The sequence below is a fragment of the Onychomys torridus genome, chromosome 13, assembly GCF_903995425.1.
Source record: "Onychomys torridus chromosome 13, mOncTor1.1, whole genome shotgun sequence".
NCBI classification, from domain to species: Eukaryota; Metazoa; Chordata; class Mammalia; order Rodentia; family Cricetidae; genus Onychomys; species Onychomys torridus.
Window position 1 is genome coordinate 72,894,161 of NC_050455.1, and position 18,528 is coordinate 72,912,688.

Consider the following 18,528-nt stretch of genomic DNA (forward strand, 5'->3'; position numbering starts at 1 on the left):
AGGCTGTGGTGCTGAACAGCTCACAGCATGTTCTCCCATGCTGAGACTTCTGTTGGAAGAATAATGAAATGTCTGTACATCTCTATTAACCTTTCATCTTCCTTTCTTCACAAAATACAAATTAGATCTGCTAAAAGAAAAGTTGTGATCTAGACAACTGTTCTTATTGGCCAAACACTCCACTCCCTAGGGTCACAGAGACACAAAGTTCATAGTTTCTTCCACAATGGAAGGAGATGGACATCGTTGACATGAAAACATGACTTCCCTCAGTTCCCCCTTCTTTTCTCTCTCAGACCTGGGGTGTATGTGTGGTGTGTGGTGTGTGGTGTGGTGTGTGTGTGTGTGTGTGTGTGTGTGTGTGTGTGTGTGTGTGTGTGTGATCAAATCTAGGACCTGGTGTATACAGGACAGGAACTTTACTACTGAGCTATATCCTGGACCTCTTTTTTTTTTCACTTTTTCTTTTGAGTGGTCTTGCTCAGTTTCCCAGGCTTGTCTCAAATTCATTTTGTAGCACAGGTTTAGCTTAAAATTGTGATCCTTTCTCCAGCCTTCTGAGAAGCTGACTATAGCCCTGCTCTGCCAGACTTAGATCTGCTTATTCTTAACCATAGCTAAGGACATGGAACAGCCTTTGACTCTGTGCCCAAGCCTTGAGTACAGAGAAGCCCCACCCAAAATCAGATGACACTGACCATCCACCTCTGTGAGCATGTAGGGGTCTGTGAGCCACCCATCATCCTTCTGAGCTGGCTGCACATCCAGGTGCCCATAGAAGCATACGGTGGGCTTCTTGGGATCATTTCCCAGCTCAGCCAATATGATTGGAGGTATGGGTAGACTCTGACCATCAAGCATCTGTGGGACAGGGAATCACAATATTAAAACAAACAAAAAACAAAGAAAACCCACTCTCTATTCTTCCAGAACATTCAAAACAAGAGTCCTATCTACTCTATGCTCGAGGCCCTATAAAGCCTACATCATTTTTCTGAGCATCACTTTTCCTATCTCTAAGGTGCACACAATGGCTGTCTATGGTGATGCATAACTTTAATCCCAGGACTAAAGAATTGAGGCAGGCAAATCTATATGAATTTGAACCAGCCTGGTCTATAAAGTGAGTTGTAATCTAGCCAAGGCTACATGGTGAGAGTCTGTCTCAAATAAATTAATAAATAAATAAACCCAAAAATGTATACAGTGATACACTTTTAATAAGTATATGAAGCATCATTGGAATTAGTATTATCAGTAATCACCAGCTATACAATGCCAAATGGTATAGTTCTTTGGACATATTATTCAAGAACTCAGATCTCAAATGGCTTACAGCAGCAGATTTTCCAAATCCTGGAAGTCTTTGATGATTCTGAAGTGCTCAGTGGTAAAGCAGGAGACACTAGATGCTTTTATGAAGATCTGCCATCCATGGTAGAATGGCAGTTCTAAGTAAGCAATGGTTCTGTGCTGGCTGCTTTTATGACAACTTGACACAAGCTAGAGTCATCTGAAAGGAGGGGACTTCAATTGAGAAAATGTCCCCATAAGATGCAGCTGTAGGGAATTTTCTTAATTAGTAATTGGTAGGAGAGGGCAAAGCCCATTGTGGGTGGTGTTATCCCTGGGCTGGTTTTTCTGGGTTCTAGAAAAAAGCAGGCTGAGCAAGCCATGGTGAGCAAGCCAGTAAACAGCATGGCTTCTACATCAGGTCCTGCCTCCAGGATCCCATTCTGTTTGAGTTCCTGTCTTGACTTTCTTTGCTGGTGAACAGTGCTGTGGAAGTGTGAGCCAAATGAACCCTTTCCTCACCAATTTGCTTTTTGGTCATGGTGTTTCATCATAGCAATAGAAATCCTAACTAGGACAGGTTCCAGGGAAAGAACACACTCTTCACATGGGTTTGTTCAGAAAGTTGCCTATGCATATAAGAAAAGTCAAGGGGGAAATGTGCATGGAGTACAAGAGGGGCAGGTCTTCCAATAACATTCATGGCTTTCATTTTCTCCTTAAACTGTCCCCAGTCCTGCTATGACGAGAAGTCCACAGCACAGTTTCATTTTGGACTAGATGGAATGTTTAATTCTTATGGGAAATCTGGACTCTGTGGGGATTGAGGTGAGGATCTGAGTAAGTCCTTTCCTTATCACCACCTAAGGAAGGCATGGCTGATGGTCATAGAAGTGGAGGCTCCTGAACTGGAAGGAGACCCCCGGCACCTGTTGAGTTCCCAAGTCCACAGAATCCACCCTAGCTCCCAGGTGCTGGAGTTTGTCTGCAGCCAAGGCCATCATCCTGAAGATCTCCTGTCTGAGACGAGGCATGGGCTGCACAGAAACACTCTCAATGGCCACCCATTCCTTCAGGGTCTGTGAAGAAAGACAATTGAGGGGTTATCATGGTAGGGCACAGGAGCCCAGGTCCAGTTGGGTAGGAGTACCCAAATGCTCTTTAGCTCACAAAATCTTGTAGATTAGTTTAATAACACAGTGAAATTCAAAAGTAAGTGGTGGGAGCAGGCTGTATTTCAGTTGTAAAGCTTGCTTTGCAAGTGTGAGAACCCAAGTCCAGTTCCTCAGAGATGACTTTGTAAAAACATAGTCTGGACATTATGGTACATGCTTCTAATCCTAGAACAGGCAAGGAAGAGACAGGTGGGTCCCTGGGTCTCAATGGCCATCCAGCTGAGCCTACTTAATAAATCAATTAAGACTCTGGTTTCAAAATGAACAAAACAAAACAAAACAAAAATAATGAAGTGGACAGTACCTAGGGAAAAGTGTTGACCTTTGACCGACCTACACACACACACACACACACACACACACACACACACACACACACACACACACTTGATGGGGAGCTTGGGATTTAATGAAAAAAAAAAAAACAAAAAACTGGAGACCAGAGCATCTAATAATAAAGATGAAGTAGGGTAGGTTGAGGGAATATAGTCAACCCATCCCTACATATTTGATCCTCTAGACAGCGTAGCCAGGACTTGAATTCATCACTGTATGAGTTTAGTTACTCAACCCACCTCAGCTTGTGGCCTTACATGCCTTTGACAACTCCTTAACCTTTCAGCCTCAGATTTCCAATTGTAAAGGAGAGGAGTGGGGCTGGAGAGAGGGCTCAATGGTTAAGAGCAACTACTGTTCTTGCAGGGACCCCGGTTCAGTTCCCAGTACTCCCATGGTGCCTCACAATCTCATGTGACTCCAGATCAGGGGATCTAGTGCCCTCTTCCAGCTTCTGAAGGTTTCTGCACCATGGGTGATACACATCAATTCATATAGGTATCCACACATACACAGAGAAATAAAAAGATAAATTAATTGATACACATAGAAATAAAAGGAAATAAATTAATAACGTTTTTAAAGGGGAGAGTGTTCCCTAGTTCCAGGAGGACACATTGCCTCTGTGTTGTAGGACTTAGCAAACTAAGAACACCCACGATAGAGTAATTCGTAATCATTGCTTATGGTCCAGTGTTGGAATCTGAACTGCTTAAGCCAAACTTTTTTTTTCTTCTTGTACTATGTAACCAGAATGGCTTAGAACTTGTGAGAATCCTCTTATCCCTGCCTCCTAGATGCTAGAATTACAGGTGTGCACCACTGTGCCTAGCAAAACACCATTGTTTTTAATGAAAAAAAAAAAAGGTATCTATTTGGATAGCTGATCTTGACTCTGTTTCTTTAGTTTGATTTCTCTTTTCAGCTTATAGCATTTACATTCTTATCACAGGAGAATTTCCTTAGGGAATATTAGGTTTTACATTCTTCACCTGGAGTTTGTAGGGCAGGTACTGCTGACACTTACACCACAGAGTGAACGGGATGTTTGAGGAGGCCAGGAAGAGGGATGCTCTGACTGAAAGCCCACATCTGCCCTCAGCTCCTGGGAGACCCTATTTCTAAACAGACGCCAGAGATTCTACTTGAATTCTAGAAATCCCAGAGGTCATTCTGTCAGGTTAACATTGCAGGAAGGATCACGTAGAGGTCGTGTTTAGGCACATTGGCCTGAGGAGTCACTCCATGCCTTTGGCGTGAAAGGCTTCACCTCTGTCTGCATGAAGATGGTCCTAACGTTGGCTGTTTGACCCAACCCTTGGACGAGTGTGGTGTGAGGATGTAGAGCATGCAGTCTAGTGAGATCCAAAGGAGGCCCCAGAGGGGCCAAATGGCGTGGAAGTCAAGCACACCTACAGTCCTAGCAACTGGAGGGTAGAGACAAGAGGATCAGGAATTCAAGGCCATCCTCTAGGTATTGAGTTTCAGGCCAGTCTGGGCTATGTGTGACCCTGTCTCACAAAAGCAAAACACACAAATCAGCGTGGGGAAGGCTGTGATCATGGGCCCAGATGCCCACAGAGGGGGCAAGAGAGCCAGTGGAGAGGGGAGAGGGAAGTTACCCAGTGAGACATAAGGACATACACCTCCTCCCCGATTGGTCCGCTCTCTTTCTGTTACCAAGGCCTCTGTCTATTCATCTTTTCTTCACTTGCCCATATGTCCATACCACATGGCTAGGAACCAGGCTGATGTTAGAAATACAGCTAGGGATTATCAGTGTTGGCACTGAAATGTAAAAATGTTCTTCCATTCCCCCAGGACATCTCTGGGAACTAGGGAATACTGTCAGTGGATTACTTGCTGGACTAGAATAATCACACACTATTATGGAATACTATTTTAAAGTGTGTTACATTCATTTATGCTGTGGAACATTTGTTTAATGATGCAGAGATGTGTCGCATTCTTTTATGTTTTATTTGTTTAACTCTGTGAAGCTGTGCTGCTTTGCCTGTCTAATAGTTTAATAAAGAGCTGAACAGCCAATAGCTAGGCAGGAGAGGGATAGGTGGGGTTGGCAGGCAGAGAAAATAAATAGAAGGAGAAGAGTAGGAGCAAGAAAAGGAGAAATAGAGGAGGATGCCAGGGGCCGGCCACCCAGCCACCCAGCTACCCAACCAGCCATGGAGTAAGAAGGAAAGAGAGGTATATAGAATAGAGAAAAAGCAAAAGCCCAGAGGCTGAAAGTAGATGGGATAATTTAAGTTAAGGAAAGCTAGCTAGAAACAAGCGAAGCTAAGGCCAGGTATTCATAAGAATAAGTCTCCATGTATTTATTTGGGAGCTTGGTGATGGGCCACCATAGATTTAAAGAAAAAAAAAAGAACTACAATGCTCCATAGAGGTGCTGTGAACACCAGACACAGATCAGATGTGCCAAGGACAGAGAGTGTCTCATTAGAAGCCATGTCTGAGAAGTCTCTGCCACAAATCTAATAAGTACTGATGTTTTGACCTAATAAGAAGTCACCACCATTTAAAATGGCATCATTGTCAGGCACAAATCCCATGAACTGATACCACAGGTTCTGAAGGGAGCAACCAGAACATCACCACATGTGGCTTCTCCTACCTGCACAAAGTCATCCTGGTGGAGGTCGATGTACCGGAAGAGCTTCTCCAGCAGCCCTGAGGGTGGCGGAGAGCAGAGCATTCCTGGCTCCAGCAGCAGCAGCAGTGCCAAGATAGCTGAAGCCTGTGGCGACGACAGGTAAACAATGCCGGCATTGGACTTCTGACATTTCCAGTGCTCTCTTGAAGCTGCTACCCAGTGCTGCAGCTCCACGTGGGTGAGACTAGTGACCAGAGGCTGTTGAACCAGAAGTGCATGCCTCCTCACACCTTTCCCCACATGCTTCCTTTACAAGTGGATTTTTAAAATAAATATATCTGTATGTGGATATACTTTTTAAAGATTAAATTTTAGCTTAATTATTTAAAATTTTTTATGTGTATAGGTGTTTTCCTACATGTCAGGTTGTGCACCTTGTATATGCCGGATACCATGGAGCTAAAAAGGAATATTGGATACCCTGAGACTAGAGTTACAAATGGTTGTGATCTTCCATGTAGTTGCTGGGAATTGAACCTGGGTCCTTTGGTAGATCAGCCAGTGCTCTTAACTACTGAGTCATTGCTCCAGCACCTACTTTTTTTTTTTTTGAGAACTTCATACATTGACTAGTTATTTCATCTACATCTGTCCACCCCCTCCCTACCTGCCCTCCATCTCCTCCCATGTCTCCCCACTCTCCCTAGCAAATTCATGTCTTCTTTTTTTAATTAATTTATTTTTTGTATGTGGAGCTGAAGATCGAACCCAGGGCCTTGCGCTTGCTAGGCAAGCGCTCTACCACTGAGCTAAATCCCCAACCCCGTCTTCTTTAATTATATTGCTACACACATAGATGTATATATGATACGTATCTATACATCTCTACATATGTCTTAGTGACTTTTATAACGCTGAGAAAAATGCAATGACCAAGGCAACTTATACAAGAAATCATTTAATTTGGGGGCTCATGTTTCCAAGGGGTTAGAGCCTATGGCAGCCGTGGCAAGGAGCATGGCAACAGACAGGTAGGCATGGTGCTAAGTGGTGGTATTGTGTTCCCCAAAATAGTGTGTTCCCCGAAATAAATTTATCTGGGGTCAGAGAACAGACAGCCACTAGATACAGAGCCACAAATGGTGGCTAGAAATTGGGAAGAGTAAGCTATAGCAGAAGTTGGGCTGTGGTGGTGCACGCCTTTAATCCCAGCACTTGGGAGGCAGAGCCAGGTGGATCTCTGTGAGTTCAAGGCCATGTTGGAAACAGCTAGGCATGGTGACCCAGCCTTTAATCCCAGGGAGTGACAGCAGAAAGTAGAAAGATATATAAGGTGGGAAAACCAGAAACTAGAAGCATTTGGCTGGTTCAGCATTTGGCTGGTTAAGCTTTTAGGCTTTGGAGCAGCACAGTTCAGCTGAGAGCCATTGGGATGAGGACACAGAAACTTGCAGTCTGAGGAAACAAGACCAGCTGAGGAACTGGCGAGGAAAGGAAACTGAGGCTTGTTCTGCTGCTCTGATCTTCCAGCGTTCACCCCAATAACTGGCCTCAGGTTTGTTTTTATTAATAAGAACTTTTAAGATTCCTGTTACAGTGCTAGAACAGTAGTTGAGAGCTTACATCTGATCCACAAGCAGGAGTGGGGAGGCACGTAGGGTGGAGTGAGTAGGGAGAGCACTAACTGGGAAGGGCATGGGCTTCTGAAACCTCAAAGCCCACCCCTATGACATACCTCCTTCAGCAAGGGCACACCTCCTAATCCTTCCCAAACAGTTGCACCAACTCAGTGGTTCTCAACCTGTGGGTTGCAACCTTGTTGGGATTGAATGACCCTTTCATGGGGGTAGCATAAGACCATTGGAAAACACAGATATTTGCATTACAATCATAACACTAGCAAAATCACAGTAATAAAGTAGCAACTAAAATTATTTCATGGTTGGGGGGTTTACCATAATGTGAGGAACTGTATTAGAGGGTCACAGCATTGGGAAGGTTGAGAACCACTTCACTGTTTTCAAATATATGAGCCTATGGGGGCCACTCAAATTCAAACCACCTCAGCTACATACACATGTAGACAGAACCCACTGAGGGTTGTTGTTCATTTTAACTCTTTTCTTTGGGGGGGGGCACCACCCAGCTCCCAAATAAAATCACACAAGGAGGCTTATTATTACTTATGAATGCCTGGCCTTAGCTTATTTCTAGCCAGCTTTCCTTAACTTCAATTACCCTGTAAACCTTTTGCCTCTGGGCTTTTCCTGTTCTCTTACTTCTGTAAATCTTATTCTTACTCCATGGCTTGCTGTGTAGCTGGGTGGCTGGCCCCTGGAGTCCTCCTCCTTCTCTGGCTGCTAGCTAGCTCTCCTCTTTTTCCAGATTTCTCCTTCTATTAATTGTCTGTGCCTGCCAGCCCCACCTATCCTTTCTCCTGCCTTGCCATTGGCCATTCAGTTCTTTATTTGACCATCATGTGTTTTAGACAGGTACAGTAACACAGCTTCACAGAGTTAAGCAAATGCAACATAAACAAAAATAACACACCTTAAAATAATAGTCTACTACAACTGAGTCCATGTAGCAAGGCTCATATGTGTTCAGTCTAAGGCTGAACACGTGGGATTGGGCAACCTATGTAGGACCTTGTTCCCGGAGGAAACAGACTCCCCACCCACTCTCAGCAGCTACTTGTAGTTGTTCATCTATGGAAAGACATGTTGAATTTTCCTGTCAATGTTGGCATGTCAGCTGGTGTTGTCACTGTGCTTGTCTGATTCAAACAACCATGTTATTGAAAGTGTCAGGTTTCGGGGACACTATCCAGTCACAGGCACCCTGGTCTCCTGGCTCTGACGGTCTTTCCCTCCTCTTCTTTCGTGTTTTCTAAGCCTTGGGGCTAGGGGTTACACTGTAGATATATCAGTTGGGGTTTGACACCCCGCAGCCACTTATTCTCTGCATTTTCACCAGCTGTGGGTCGCTGTCATCGTCTCCATCTGTTGCAAAAAGAAGCGTTGTTGGGACTGGAGAGATGGATTAGCGGTTAAGAACACTATCTGCTCTTGCAGAGGACCTGGGTTTGATTCCCAGCACCCACACAGTGACTCACAACTGTCTGTGCCTCCAGTTCTGGGGGATCTGGCACCCTCACACAGACATACATGCAGGCAAAACACAAATACACATTAAAAATAAACTTGAAAAACCAACATAAACAAACAAGTGAAAAGAAGCTTCTTTGAGCAGAGGTGAGAATGACACCTATCTGTGGGTATAAGAAGAAGGATTTAGAACACAGAAGTTACGTGTTTAGGGAAAAGGAACCAGTAGATTCTCCTCTACAGTCTATGACCAGTCTAGCCACAGGTAACTCACTAGGCTAACCTTACCAGGCATGAATTCTTTCCCATCAAGTGGACCTTAACACTGATGACACAGCTGTTAGTTACTCTCAAGAGACAGCATCACTTTGTTTGCTTGTTTGTTTGTTTGTTGAGACAGGGTTCCTCTGTGTAACATTCCTGGCTGTTCTGGAACTCTTAGCAGACCAGGCTGGCCCTGAACTCACTGAGACCAGGCTGCCTCTGCCTCCCCAGCACTGGGATTAAAGGTGTGCACCAGCGCCTCCTGACAAGAGTATCACTCTTGCATCATTGACACTATCTTGAGGAGCCGTCACTGAGGTGCATAGGCTTTACACCTGGGTAGGACTGCCTCTCCCTTGGCAGCTCACATTGCACCTTCTGATACTAATTGATTTTAATTGGACCTCAGAGGCTTCAGAACCATCCCTACACACCCAGAGGGGACTTGGATGTTACTGTTGCCTACAGCAGTCAATGAGCTTGTCTTTAAGCTATGAAACTTGGGTTATTCCTATGACACAAGCAGTCCCCTGGGCCACTTCCTATATAAAGAGCCAGTTCTGAATGACAGATGTGAGGGGCATTGCTTGAGAGAAGGAGAAGTAGGACCAGGTGAAACCAAGCACATATGCACGGAAATCTCAAAATGCTTGTCCTGTGCAGAATGGTGGGGTTCGCCAACTCCTGCAATGAGAGTGTCTTACATACAAAGAGAAGACATTTACAAGTTTCAGTGTTATGAGGGGCAGCCACGGCCTGGGAACATCTTCTGTTCCTGGTCTGTGTCTCTCAGCCAGTCTCTCACTCTATACTTGGATGTATTCCTTCCCTCCCTTGCCTGGCTGTGCACAAGCCACTGAGCCACTCTCCCTTACCTTCCTCAGCTCTATAATCTGTTATCTCCACCCTACAGCCACTCCTCAAGAATGATTCTACCCAGATGTCCTTGGATACCTTTAGGAAAAATTTTCTCCTTGGCCTGGACATTGTACCATGTCAAACTCAATAAGATTGCACCTGGGTGACATAGTTAGAATCTATCTAAAGCATTAATAATAATAATAATAATAATAATAATAATAATAATAAGAAGAAGAAGAAGAAGAAGAAATGGAAATGGAAATTAACAATGTGCCAAGATATTACAGTGGAAGCAAAACAACCAAACCCATATAACCCAGTGTTTTACTCAAGTGGTTGGAATCAAAAGTCAGATAGAAAGGCTGGTGAGGGCGTGGAGAAACTGGAACCTTCATGTGCTGCTGGTAAAACCATCGACTCAGCCAGTAAAAGCTTTTATCACCAAAGCCAATGATTCCCTGGACCACACAGTGAACAAAACAAAACAAAACAAAAACCAATCCATTCCCAGTCCTCTGACCTACACACACACACACACACACACACACACACACACACACACACGTGCCCTGCCCCAGTAAATAAATAAACGTAAAAACAAAAAGTAAAATGGCACAATCCTTTTGAAAGACAGTCTGGCTGGGTATGGCCATGAAAGCCTTTGATCCCAGCACTCCAGAGGCAGAGGCAGAGGCAGAGGCAGAGGCAGATCTCTGTGAGTTCAAGGCCAGTCTGGACTACATAGTCAGACCCAGCAAGCCACAGCTATGTAACAGAGACCATGTCTCCAAAATAAATAAAGAAAGAAACAAACCCCTTTTAAAAAATCCTAAAATAAAAGCACTTTTGATGTTCTGCACATTATTAATCATGTTCCTATATGACCCAGCAATTCTGCTCTGAGTCATACATAAAAAAAAAAAAACCTGAAAAAAATGGTTACGGCAGCATTATTTATAGTAGCCAAATGGCAGAACCAGACCAAATGTCCATCATCAGATGAATGGATAACCAAAGGTGGTATATCCCTGTAATGAGACATTATTTGGCTGAAAACAAACAAACAAACAAACAAACAAACAAACAAACAAACAATAAAGTATTTGGTCATAAAAAGTATTGGTGAGGTTGGGGATAGTTTAGTGGTCGATCACTTGCCTTGACAATATAGTACTGAATGAAGTAAGCCAGACATAGGGACCACTTGTTGAATGGTTCCCCTTATATAAAAGTCCAGAATATATCAGTACTGGAAACAAGAAACCTGGGTGAAGGAGTCAGTGTCTGTCAATGAGAAAGAGTTTCCTCTGAGTAATGAGAACGCTCTAAAGTGGATTGGGACTATGGAGGTTCAACCCTGAGAGTACACTAAAACAGTTGAACTGACCAGGCTTTACTTGGCTGAATTGTAAGATATGCGCATTGAGACACAGATGTAAAGTAACCATCAGACACATAGCCACTCACTGATGATAGCCACTCTGACTGATGTGAGAAATGCTTGAGGGAAGTGAGGGGTAAAGTCAAGGGGCCAGCGAGCCTGGCTTGGTCTTGATGGGAATAGAGAACTTAGGCCAGCAGGTGGCACTGGCGATCTGTTGGTATCCCATGCCCTGGCTCTAGACACAGCTGGTTCAGCTAGATCCTAATGAACCAGGTGGGGAAACAACCAGGTTTGTCTTCCAAAAACTTGGAAAAAAAGAGCTCAGAGTCCCAAGGAAAACTCATGTTAGCTCTTTGAAACTGAAAAGTGCTAAAATCTTTTTTTTTCCCTCAGCTCTGGGGATTGACCAGAGCCTTGTACAAACATTATACCATCAAGCTGCATCTCCAACCTCAGACAGAAAAATTCTTGGCAAGCCATTGTTGAGATTAACATTTGAATTTATTTCTCATCCAGTTGTTATTAGGAAAGTTTCTAATTAAAATATTTTCATTAATTCTGAAAATTTAATGTGTTTTAATCATGTGCACAGCTACTCCTGCCCCTAACTCCTCCCAGTCCACCTGACCTCCCCCAATTTTGGGTCCTTTTAAAAAAATAACTCATCTAGTCCAATTTGTGTTGCTCATTTACTCCTAGGTGTGGGATCATACACTTGCCTACCAGGGGCCATACTCTAAAGAAAAAAATGCCTCTCCCCTGGAAGCCATCAACTGCCCATAGTGCCTCAGTGGGGGTGAGGGTTCATGAATCCTGTTGCCTTTCATAAAAAAGGGGGGGCTATTTTTAAGAAAAAAAGATTTGGGACATGTTGGCACATGCCTTTAATCCCAGCACTTGGGAGTCAGAGGCAGGTGAATCTCTGTGAATTTGAGGCCAGTCTGTTCCACATAGCAAGTTCCAGGTCAGCCAGGGCTTCATAGACCATCTCTAAATACAGAAAAGGGGAAAGGAAAAGGGCACAGGAAGGAGAGGGAAACAACACTGGAATCTTTAGGTACAAGGACTGAGATTACAGAGTCAGTGAGGCCACCTTGGTTGTCAGGGACCCAGGCCTGTCCCTGGGGACTATCTGGGATCTGTAGCCCTGTTGGTGGGGCAGATAAAGGATCCTGTATACTCTTTATTTTCTTACCATTTTGTGCCCCTCTCTTCCCCTTCCGCTTACAGAGTTGGACAGAACCTGCTGCGAAGCATTTGGTCCAGGCCACCAAGGTAGCCTTTCTTTGCCACCCTTGGATGGGACCCCAGGCGTGATCTGTTGGTTCTCCCTGTCTGGTTCCTTATTCACTGTTTGTTTTCTTTTGTTATAGTCATGCTGGACCTCAGACCATTCTAGTCTTGGCTTTTGTGTTTGCAGAAAGAGGAGCCAGGCACCAGGAAAGGAGACTGGATGTGGGGGTTCTGGGACAGAGGTCTGGCCTCAGTGCCTCTTCAGCTGACATCCAAACTTGGGTTCCTGCTTATTACTGATGGTTGCTGTATATTTGGAACAAAGGTTCCCAGTGTCCCAGGCTTAGCTTCTGAAGTCTTCCCAGGGCTCCCTTGGCTGTACCCTGCCCTGTGCCACCTACCCTAAGGAGCAGATCCTCAGAATCTTCTTAGCTTTTCCACAAGTTTCTGTGTCCCCATGTACTGTCGTCTGATCAGCCAGTGTGACCCCAAAGCTGCAGCTGAGGCCAAGTTTTGCCTAAACTCATTGCCATAGTCAAAGGGGACACCTGCACACTTCCAAAGAGTGACGCTAACAAAGGGGCCGGTTTGGAGGACCCACCAGACTTCTGAAATGTTGGGTGGGTCACAAGGAACTCAAAGCACCATACACCTGCTGCCTAGACTTCCTCCCTGGTGAGACATCACTTGTTCTTTCTTTTTGTACCAGGCTAGTCAACATGCGTGTTCAACTGACTCTGAACCACCTTGACCAGAGCCACACTCACCAGGGATAACCCCTTTGCACCATGGCTAGCAGACAAAAGTAGGCTGTAATCAGGGAGCTGGAATCAAACCTGCTACTATATGGGTCGTCTTTGACTACCAACAGACTGCAGAGTAGAAACGATAGCATCGCTGTATCTGCAGTGATGCCCCTTATCCCTTTGAGCTTTCTCTGCTCCCTCCCTTTCCTATAAAACCATTCCCTATTTCTCTTTATATAAACAGAAAAGGGGGCCATGTAATGTTCCAAACCAGACTACCTCTGAGACCACAATACCTGCAGCAGCTCCTCCCCTACAGACACTGACCGGCAACCAATTGGTCTGGGAAGCCGGAGTTACCAGACTTGCAGGTGCCAGGATTTTTTACCTGGGGAAGTAAATTTACATCTATTGGTGGCCAAATATCCTGTTCCCCACCCAGTTCCCTGCTAACTGCCAGGGAATCAGAGAACCTGGCTACAGGCTCATGGAGGTAATGTCTTCTCCCTTTCTTACAGAGCTGGAAGAATGGACTCCAACTCTACCACAAGAGTGGTAGATCTTTTCCTCAGATCCTTTGCCATGCCATCTTTGTGGTGCTGAGGCCAGAACTAGACTCAGAGCCCCCACCACTGCTGTCTATCTGTCTGTCTGTTCACGGCATTCATAACTCTCTTAAGAACCTTCTTATTCCAACAGTCCTGTACAACGTCTCTCTTGAAACTGCACCTGAGACCCTTCAGTTTCCCATTTGCCAAACAGGTATCCATAACACAGGAAGTTATTTCAGCAACAACATCCATTTAGGCACCAAAAATTTTACTTACCAAGTCGCCTGGAGTCCTAGTGTTCCTGGTAGACAGAGGCTGCTCTGTCCTGTCTCTGCTTCGATGAATGTGTTATGACAGAAGAAAACGTGTTTTATTAGCCTTGTTTTTCGAAGACAACAAAACCCTCAGGTTTTTCTGAATTATGTTAATCCTTGGCAGGCAGAGCACAATCCAGGGATTCCTGCGGAGAGGAGTGGCATCGACCCAGGGGGCAGGGAGGGAGGGGCCTCCTGCAGGGAGCAGCCCTCCCCCAAGACAAAGGCAGCAGCAGTTCTGAGGAGCAAAGCTCCCTAGAAATGTACAGCCAAAACAAAACATCTCAACAAGCTGACAATTGCTGCGGACTGCAGGAATATATCATAAGAACTCAGCTGGTTATGGCAAAGTCACTACCTGGAAGGATCAAGGAATTCCTCCAGAGGAAGCCAAATTCCAAGGAGCTTTTGGTATTATTTGGCTTGTTATATATCAGCTGTATTCTGTTATAAAAATCATGTGTGCCTTCATAGTTTTCCCAATTGATTTTTCCCTATAAAGGGCTAACAGTGTGGACTGATCACTCTCTGGACATACACATTCCAGGACTTTGGAGAACAGCCTCAGGAAAGGCTTTCTCTGGAATCAGATATCTCCCTTAGCCACTTTCAAGGACTAATAGTGATAACAGCCCACATGCAAGATTCCTGACTTAAGGTAAATTTCACAAGGAAACACCACCTAGGTCAGGTGGACCTTAAGTAATAACTTTACACAAGTTAGCTCGGACCCTCTCTTCTGATAGCAGGACTTCCAGAGCACGGGACGGAGGAGAGAAAAGAGAATGGAAGAACTAGATGGGTAAGAACTTGAGAGGGACAAACTGAGATGGAGGAGAACTAGATTGAAGGGCTAGAAGAGAGTACTAGAGGAACGAGATGGGAGGTGAGGAAGAGCCAGATGGGGAGAACAAGATGAGGAAGAGCCAGATGAGAGAAAAGGAGATGGGAGAGGAGCTGATATGGGAAAGAACTAGATGGATGAGAACCTAGAAGGGGCAGAACTTGATGAAGGAATTAAGACAGAACCTGGAGGGGATAAAAGATAAATATAAAGAGAAATTGGGCAAGAAAGGAGCTAAAAATGAGAGCAGAGTATAAGCTTGTAGAGAGAAAACTGACACAGAATAATAAAGTGTATGGACTAAGGAATTTCGTGTACATAGATTCATCTCTTTTCATCAAAGATTAATTATCAGCTGGTTGTAGATTCTTCTCGGGCCCTGGGAGGGGACTATTGAGGGGCTGGACCCCCATAGTCCCCAATAGACGATCCTGATCCAAGGATTTGTGATGTCTTATACAAACATTTAGACCCCAAAAGGCCAGGCTCAAGAGAGACAACAGGTGTGTAAAATTTACTCCTTAAGAGAAATTAGCCGCCCCCTCCGATGTGGACACACACACATTGCCCATGAGATAAAAGATTCCTACCCCTCTCGGCTGCACTGGGTGTGACTGTCTCCTGTGCCTTGCCAGTCTGCTGTGGCTGTACCTCAGTGCCTTCAACAGTCTACTGCCCCTACCTCCCCACCCCACTTTGATGAATCTGTCACTGTCGTCTGAGCACAGCAAAGCCCCGATAACTGAGTTTCTGTACCATCTTCTACTGAGGTCTAAGGGGCCAGTTTGACTCAAAGGCTTTGGCTGAGGCCAAGTTTGGCTTAGATTCATTCCCATTGCCAAAGACAAGGCCCACACACTGCTGACTAATGAGTGACACTGACAAAGGAGATCCAGTTTGGAGAATCCTAAGCAGCCTTCTGAGAATGCTGGGTGGAGTTTTAAGGAGCCAGAAATCACCAGAGGCTGAGTGTAGAAGAGGACCTGATGTTGAATTCTGGGCTCCTTGTATTTCAGGTCATCTGGCACAGGTAACTGAATCAAGGACAATTGTATCCACCATGCTCCATCACTACTGGCAGGAGAAGTAATAAGATGAGGACAGTATCCCATAGGTTTTTTTTTTTTATTTGTTTCACAGAGATCCACCTGCCTCTGCCTCTGCCTCTGCCTCCCGAGTGCTGGGATTACAGGTGTGCGCCACCGCCGCCACCACCGCCACCACCGCCACCGCCGCCACCACCGCCACCACCGCCGGCCGCCACCGCCACCACCTGGCCCCATAGGTTTTAAAGGGAGACAAGGATTAAAACCCATCATTAATGCAAATAATTAGAAAATCTAGGAGCTCCTAAAAGCTCCTAACAGAGATGACTCCTGCCTTCAAGAACTATGATGACAGATACTAAGAAAGCTCCCCCAACTGCGTCACTGGGGTTCATAGGCTTTGTGTGACACTGTCTTAAAACTTTACGGATGCACAAAGAGCTATACAATAGCCAAACAAATCACAGAGTTGTCCCATATGTAAAAAAAGGTTAATAAATGAACCTAAGGAAACAGTGCATGGGAGGAGAAACCCTGGGCTTAGGTCCTTTCAGAACATCCAAATTGATTACATTGAGATGCTCAAGGCAGCCAGGTATCTTTCAGTTAGATGTAGTTCAGCTATAGTGATCAGTTAACTAATTGGGCTGAAGCTATATTCCATTGACAAATGCTGCTGCTTCTAATGTTACTAAGGTGCTGTTAGAAATGGTCTAGTTGACAACAGAGATTCAGATAATGGAAGGCGTTTTGTAGCTAACATCCTCAGAGGACTCTGGGAAGTCACTGGGCCTATCACACCCCACTCTGTGCATCCTCAGGTAAAATGAAGAGGATGAATCAAGCTCTAAAGAATCAATTAACCAAACGTGTCCTGAAACAGGAGCCCCCTGGACAAAGGGTCTTTGATTCTCTGCCTAAGCGTCAGAACAGCCCCATGCAAGGACTGACCAGCTCATCTCACCAAATGCTCCACAGGCTGCCGTACTTGGCCAATCTACTGGCCTTCCTACTTTAAGACCAAAGACCTTTTCCTGCAGAATTATGCGCTTGGTCTGTCTTTTGTTTTACCCTCCTCCAGGCAACAGTCCCCAGTTCACCCCATTGGTTGAGTTCTAATTAAGTCTTAGAAGGAAAACAAGCTTGAGTTCACATGGGAGGGGCCATATCAGATGCTGTTAACAAGGAAGACCAAGGTCTCTCGGACTCTGAGGAAAGATGGATGGCCATTCCTGGCCCATCTGACACCAAACTGACTCTAAATAGATTGTAATGTTGTTACTGTATTACATCCAGATGATTAACTGCTCCTGGGTCATTAATAAAACAGAGACCAGCTCTCTCTGACTGTTAAGTTTGATGCCTGTCTTGTTTTTTTCCTGTAAAAACCATTACAACAGAGTCTATTTCAGACAGAAAACATCTGCTGGTGTGACCACCCTGGAACCCTCCTATGTACCTGTGCTGGAGAGCCATCTGTCAACTTGACACAAGCTGGAGTTTTCAGAGAGGAGGGAACTGAGAAAATGCCTTCATAACGTTGGGCTGTGGGCAAGTCTGTAGGGCATTTTCTTAATTAGCAATTGATGGGGGAGGGCCCAGCCCATTATGGGTAGTGCCATCCCCGGCTGGTGGTCCTGGGTTCTATAAGAAAGCTGTGGTGGTTTGAATAGGAATAGCCCCCATAGACTCATGTGTTTGAAGGCTTGACCCATAGGGAGTGGCACTATTAGGACGGATGCCCTTGCTGGAGGAAGTGTGTCACTGTGGGGTGGGCTTTGAGGTCTCAGAAACCCAAACCAGTTCACTTCCTGCTGCCTCAGGATCAAGATGTAGAACTCTCAGCTGCTTTCTGCAGTACCATGTCTGCCTGCATGCCACTGGCTATGATGATAATGGACTAAACCTGTAAACAAAATAAACAGTGAGCCAGCCCCAATTACATGTTTTCCTTGATAAAAGTTGCTATGGTGTCTCTTCACAGCAATAAAACCCTAACTAAGACAGAAGTCATAAAGAGCAAGCCTGTAAGCAGCACCCCTCCATGGCCTCTGCATCAGCTCCTGCCTCTAGGTTCCTGCCCTGCTTGAGTTCCAGTCCTGAAGTCCCTGGATGATGAACAGTAATTTGAAAGCATAAGCAAAATAGAACTTTTCCTCTTCAAGTTGCTTTGGGCATGGTGTTTCATCACAGCAACAGAAACCCTAACTAAGACAGTGCCCATATGTACTAGCTGTCCATACCTCCACTGGGCAGATGTTTGATGGTCACCTAAGATAATGAATAGACCCCACTCCATAATAAGAATGATCTTAAACCACTGCTGAATAAAATCCAACTAATTAGAGGAACCCTTTCTCCCAGTTGCAAATCCCTTGAATGTAACTCCCCTTCTCCTGGCAATTAATAATCCTAAATGAACAGGTCAGTCCTTATCTGTCATTAGGACTTAACGCACATAGATGTGGAATTGATGATCCCTTGAGCACCTTTCAGCTGCCCCACAGCCCCATTAGACCTCAACCTTCCCATGAATAATGATCCAGCTAAAGTTACTATAGTAGAGATTAAGAACCAAGACAAACTTATGCTATCAAAACAGGATATGGGGATGCAAATGCCTGGTTAGAATAGATCAAATGTTCTGTTCACATGTTCAATAGAGTGATTGTTATGCCTGTCCAACAGGAAAACAGGAAGGTGAAATTGTCCCATTCCCATTTCACCTTAACAAAATACACTGTATGGTCTCTCTCTTCT

General features: G+C 44.9%; 1 protein-coding gene across 1 annotated transcript in view; it reads right to left on the reverse strand.

Annotated features, from left to right (window-relative positions):
• The window catches only part of Cndp1 (carnosine dipeptidase 1), a 35,711-nt gene extending 21,824 nt beyond the window's left edge, over positions 1-13,887 (reverse strand). Inside the window, exons 1-4 of the mRNA XM_036205262.1 lie at positions 13,841-13,887; positions 5,440-5,562; positions 2,223-2,372; positions 699-861 (exon numbers count right to left, since the gene is read on the reverse strand). Coding sequence (XP_036061155.1) covers positions 699-861; positions 2,223-2,372; positions 5,440-5,520 — 394 coding nt within the window. The 5' untranslated portion in view covers positions 5,521-5,562; positions 13,841-13,887. The remainder of the gene's footprint in view (positions 1-698; positions 862-2,222; positions 2,373-5,439; positions 5,563-13,840) is intronic.
• Positions 13,888-18,528: the final 4,641 nt, after the last annotated feature.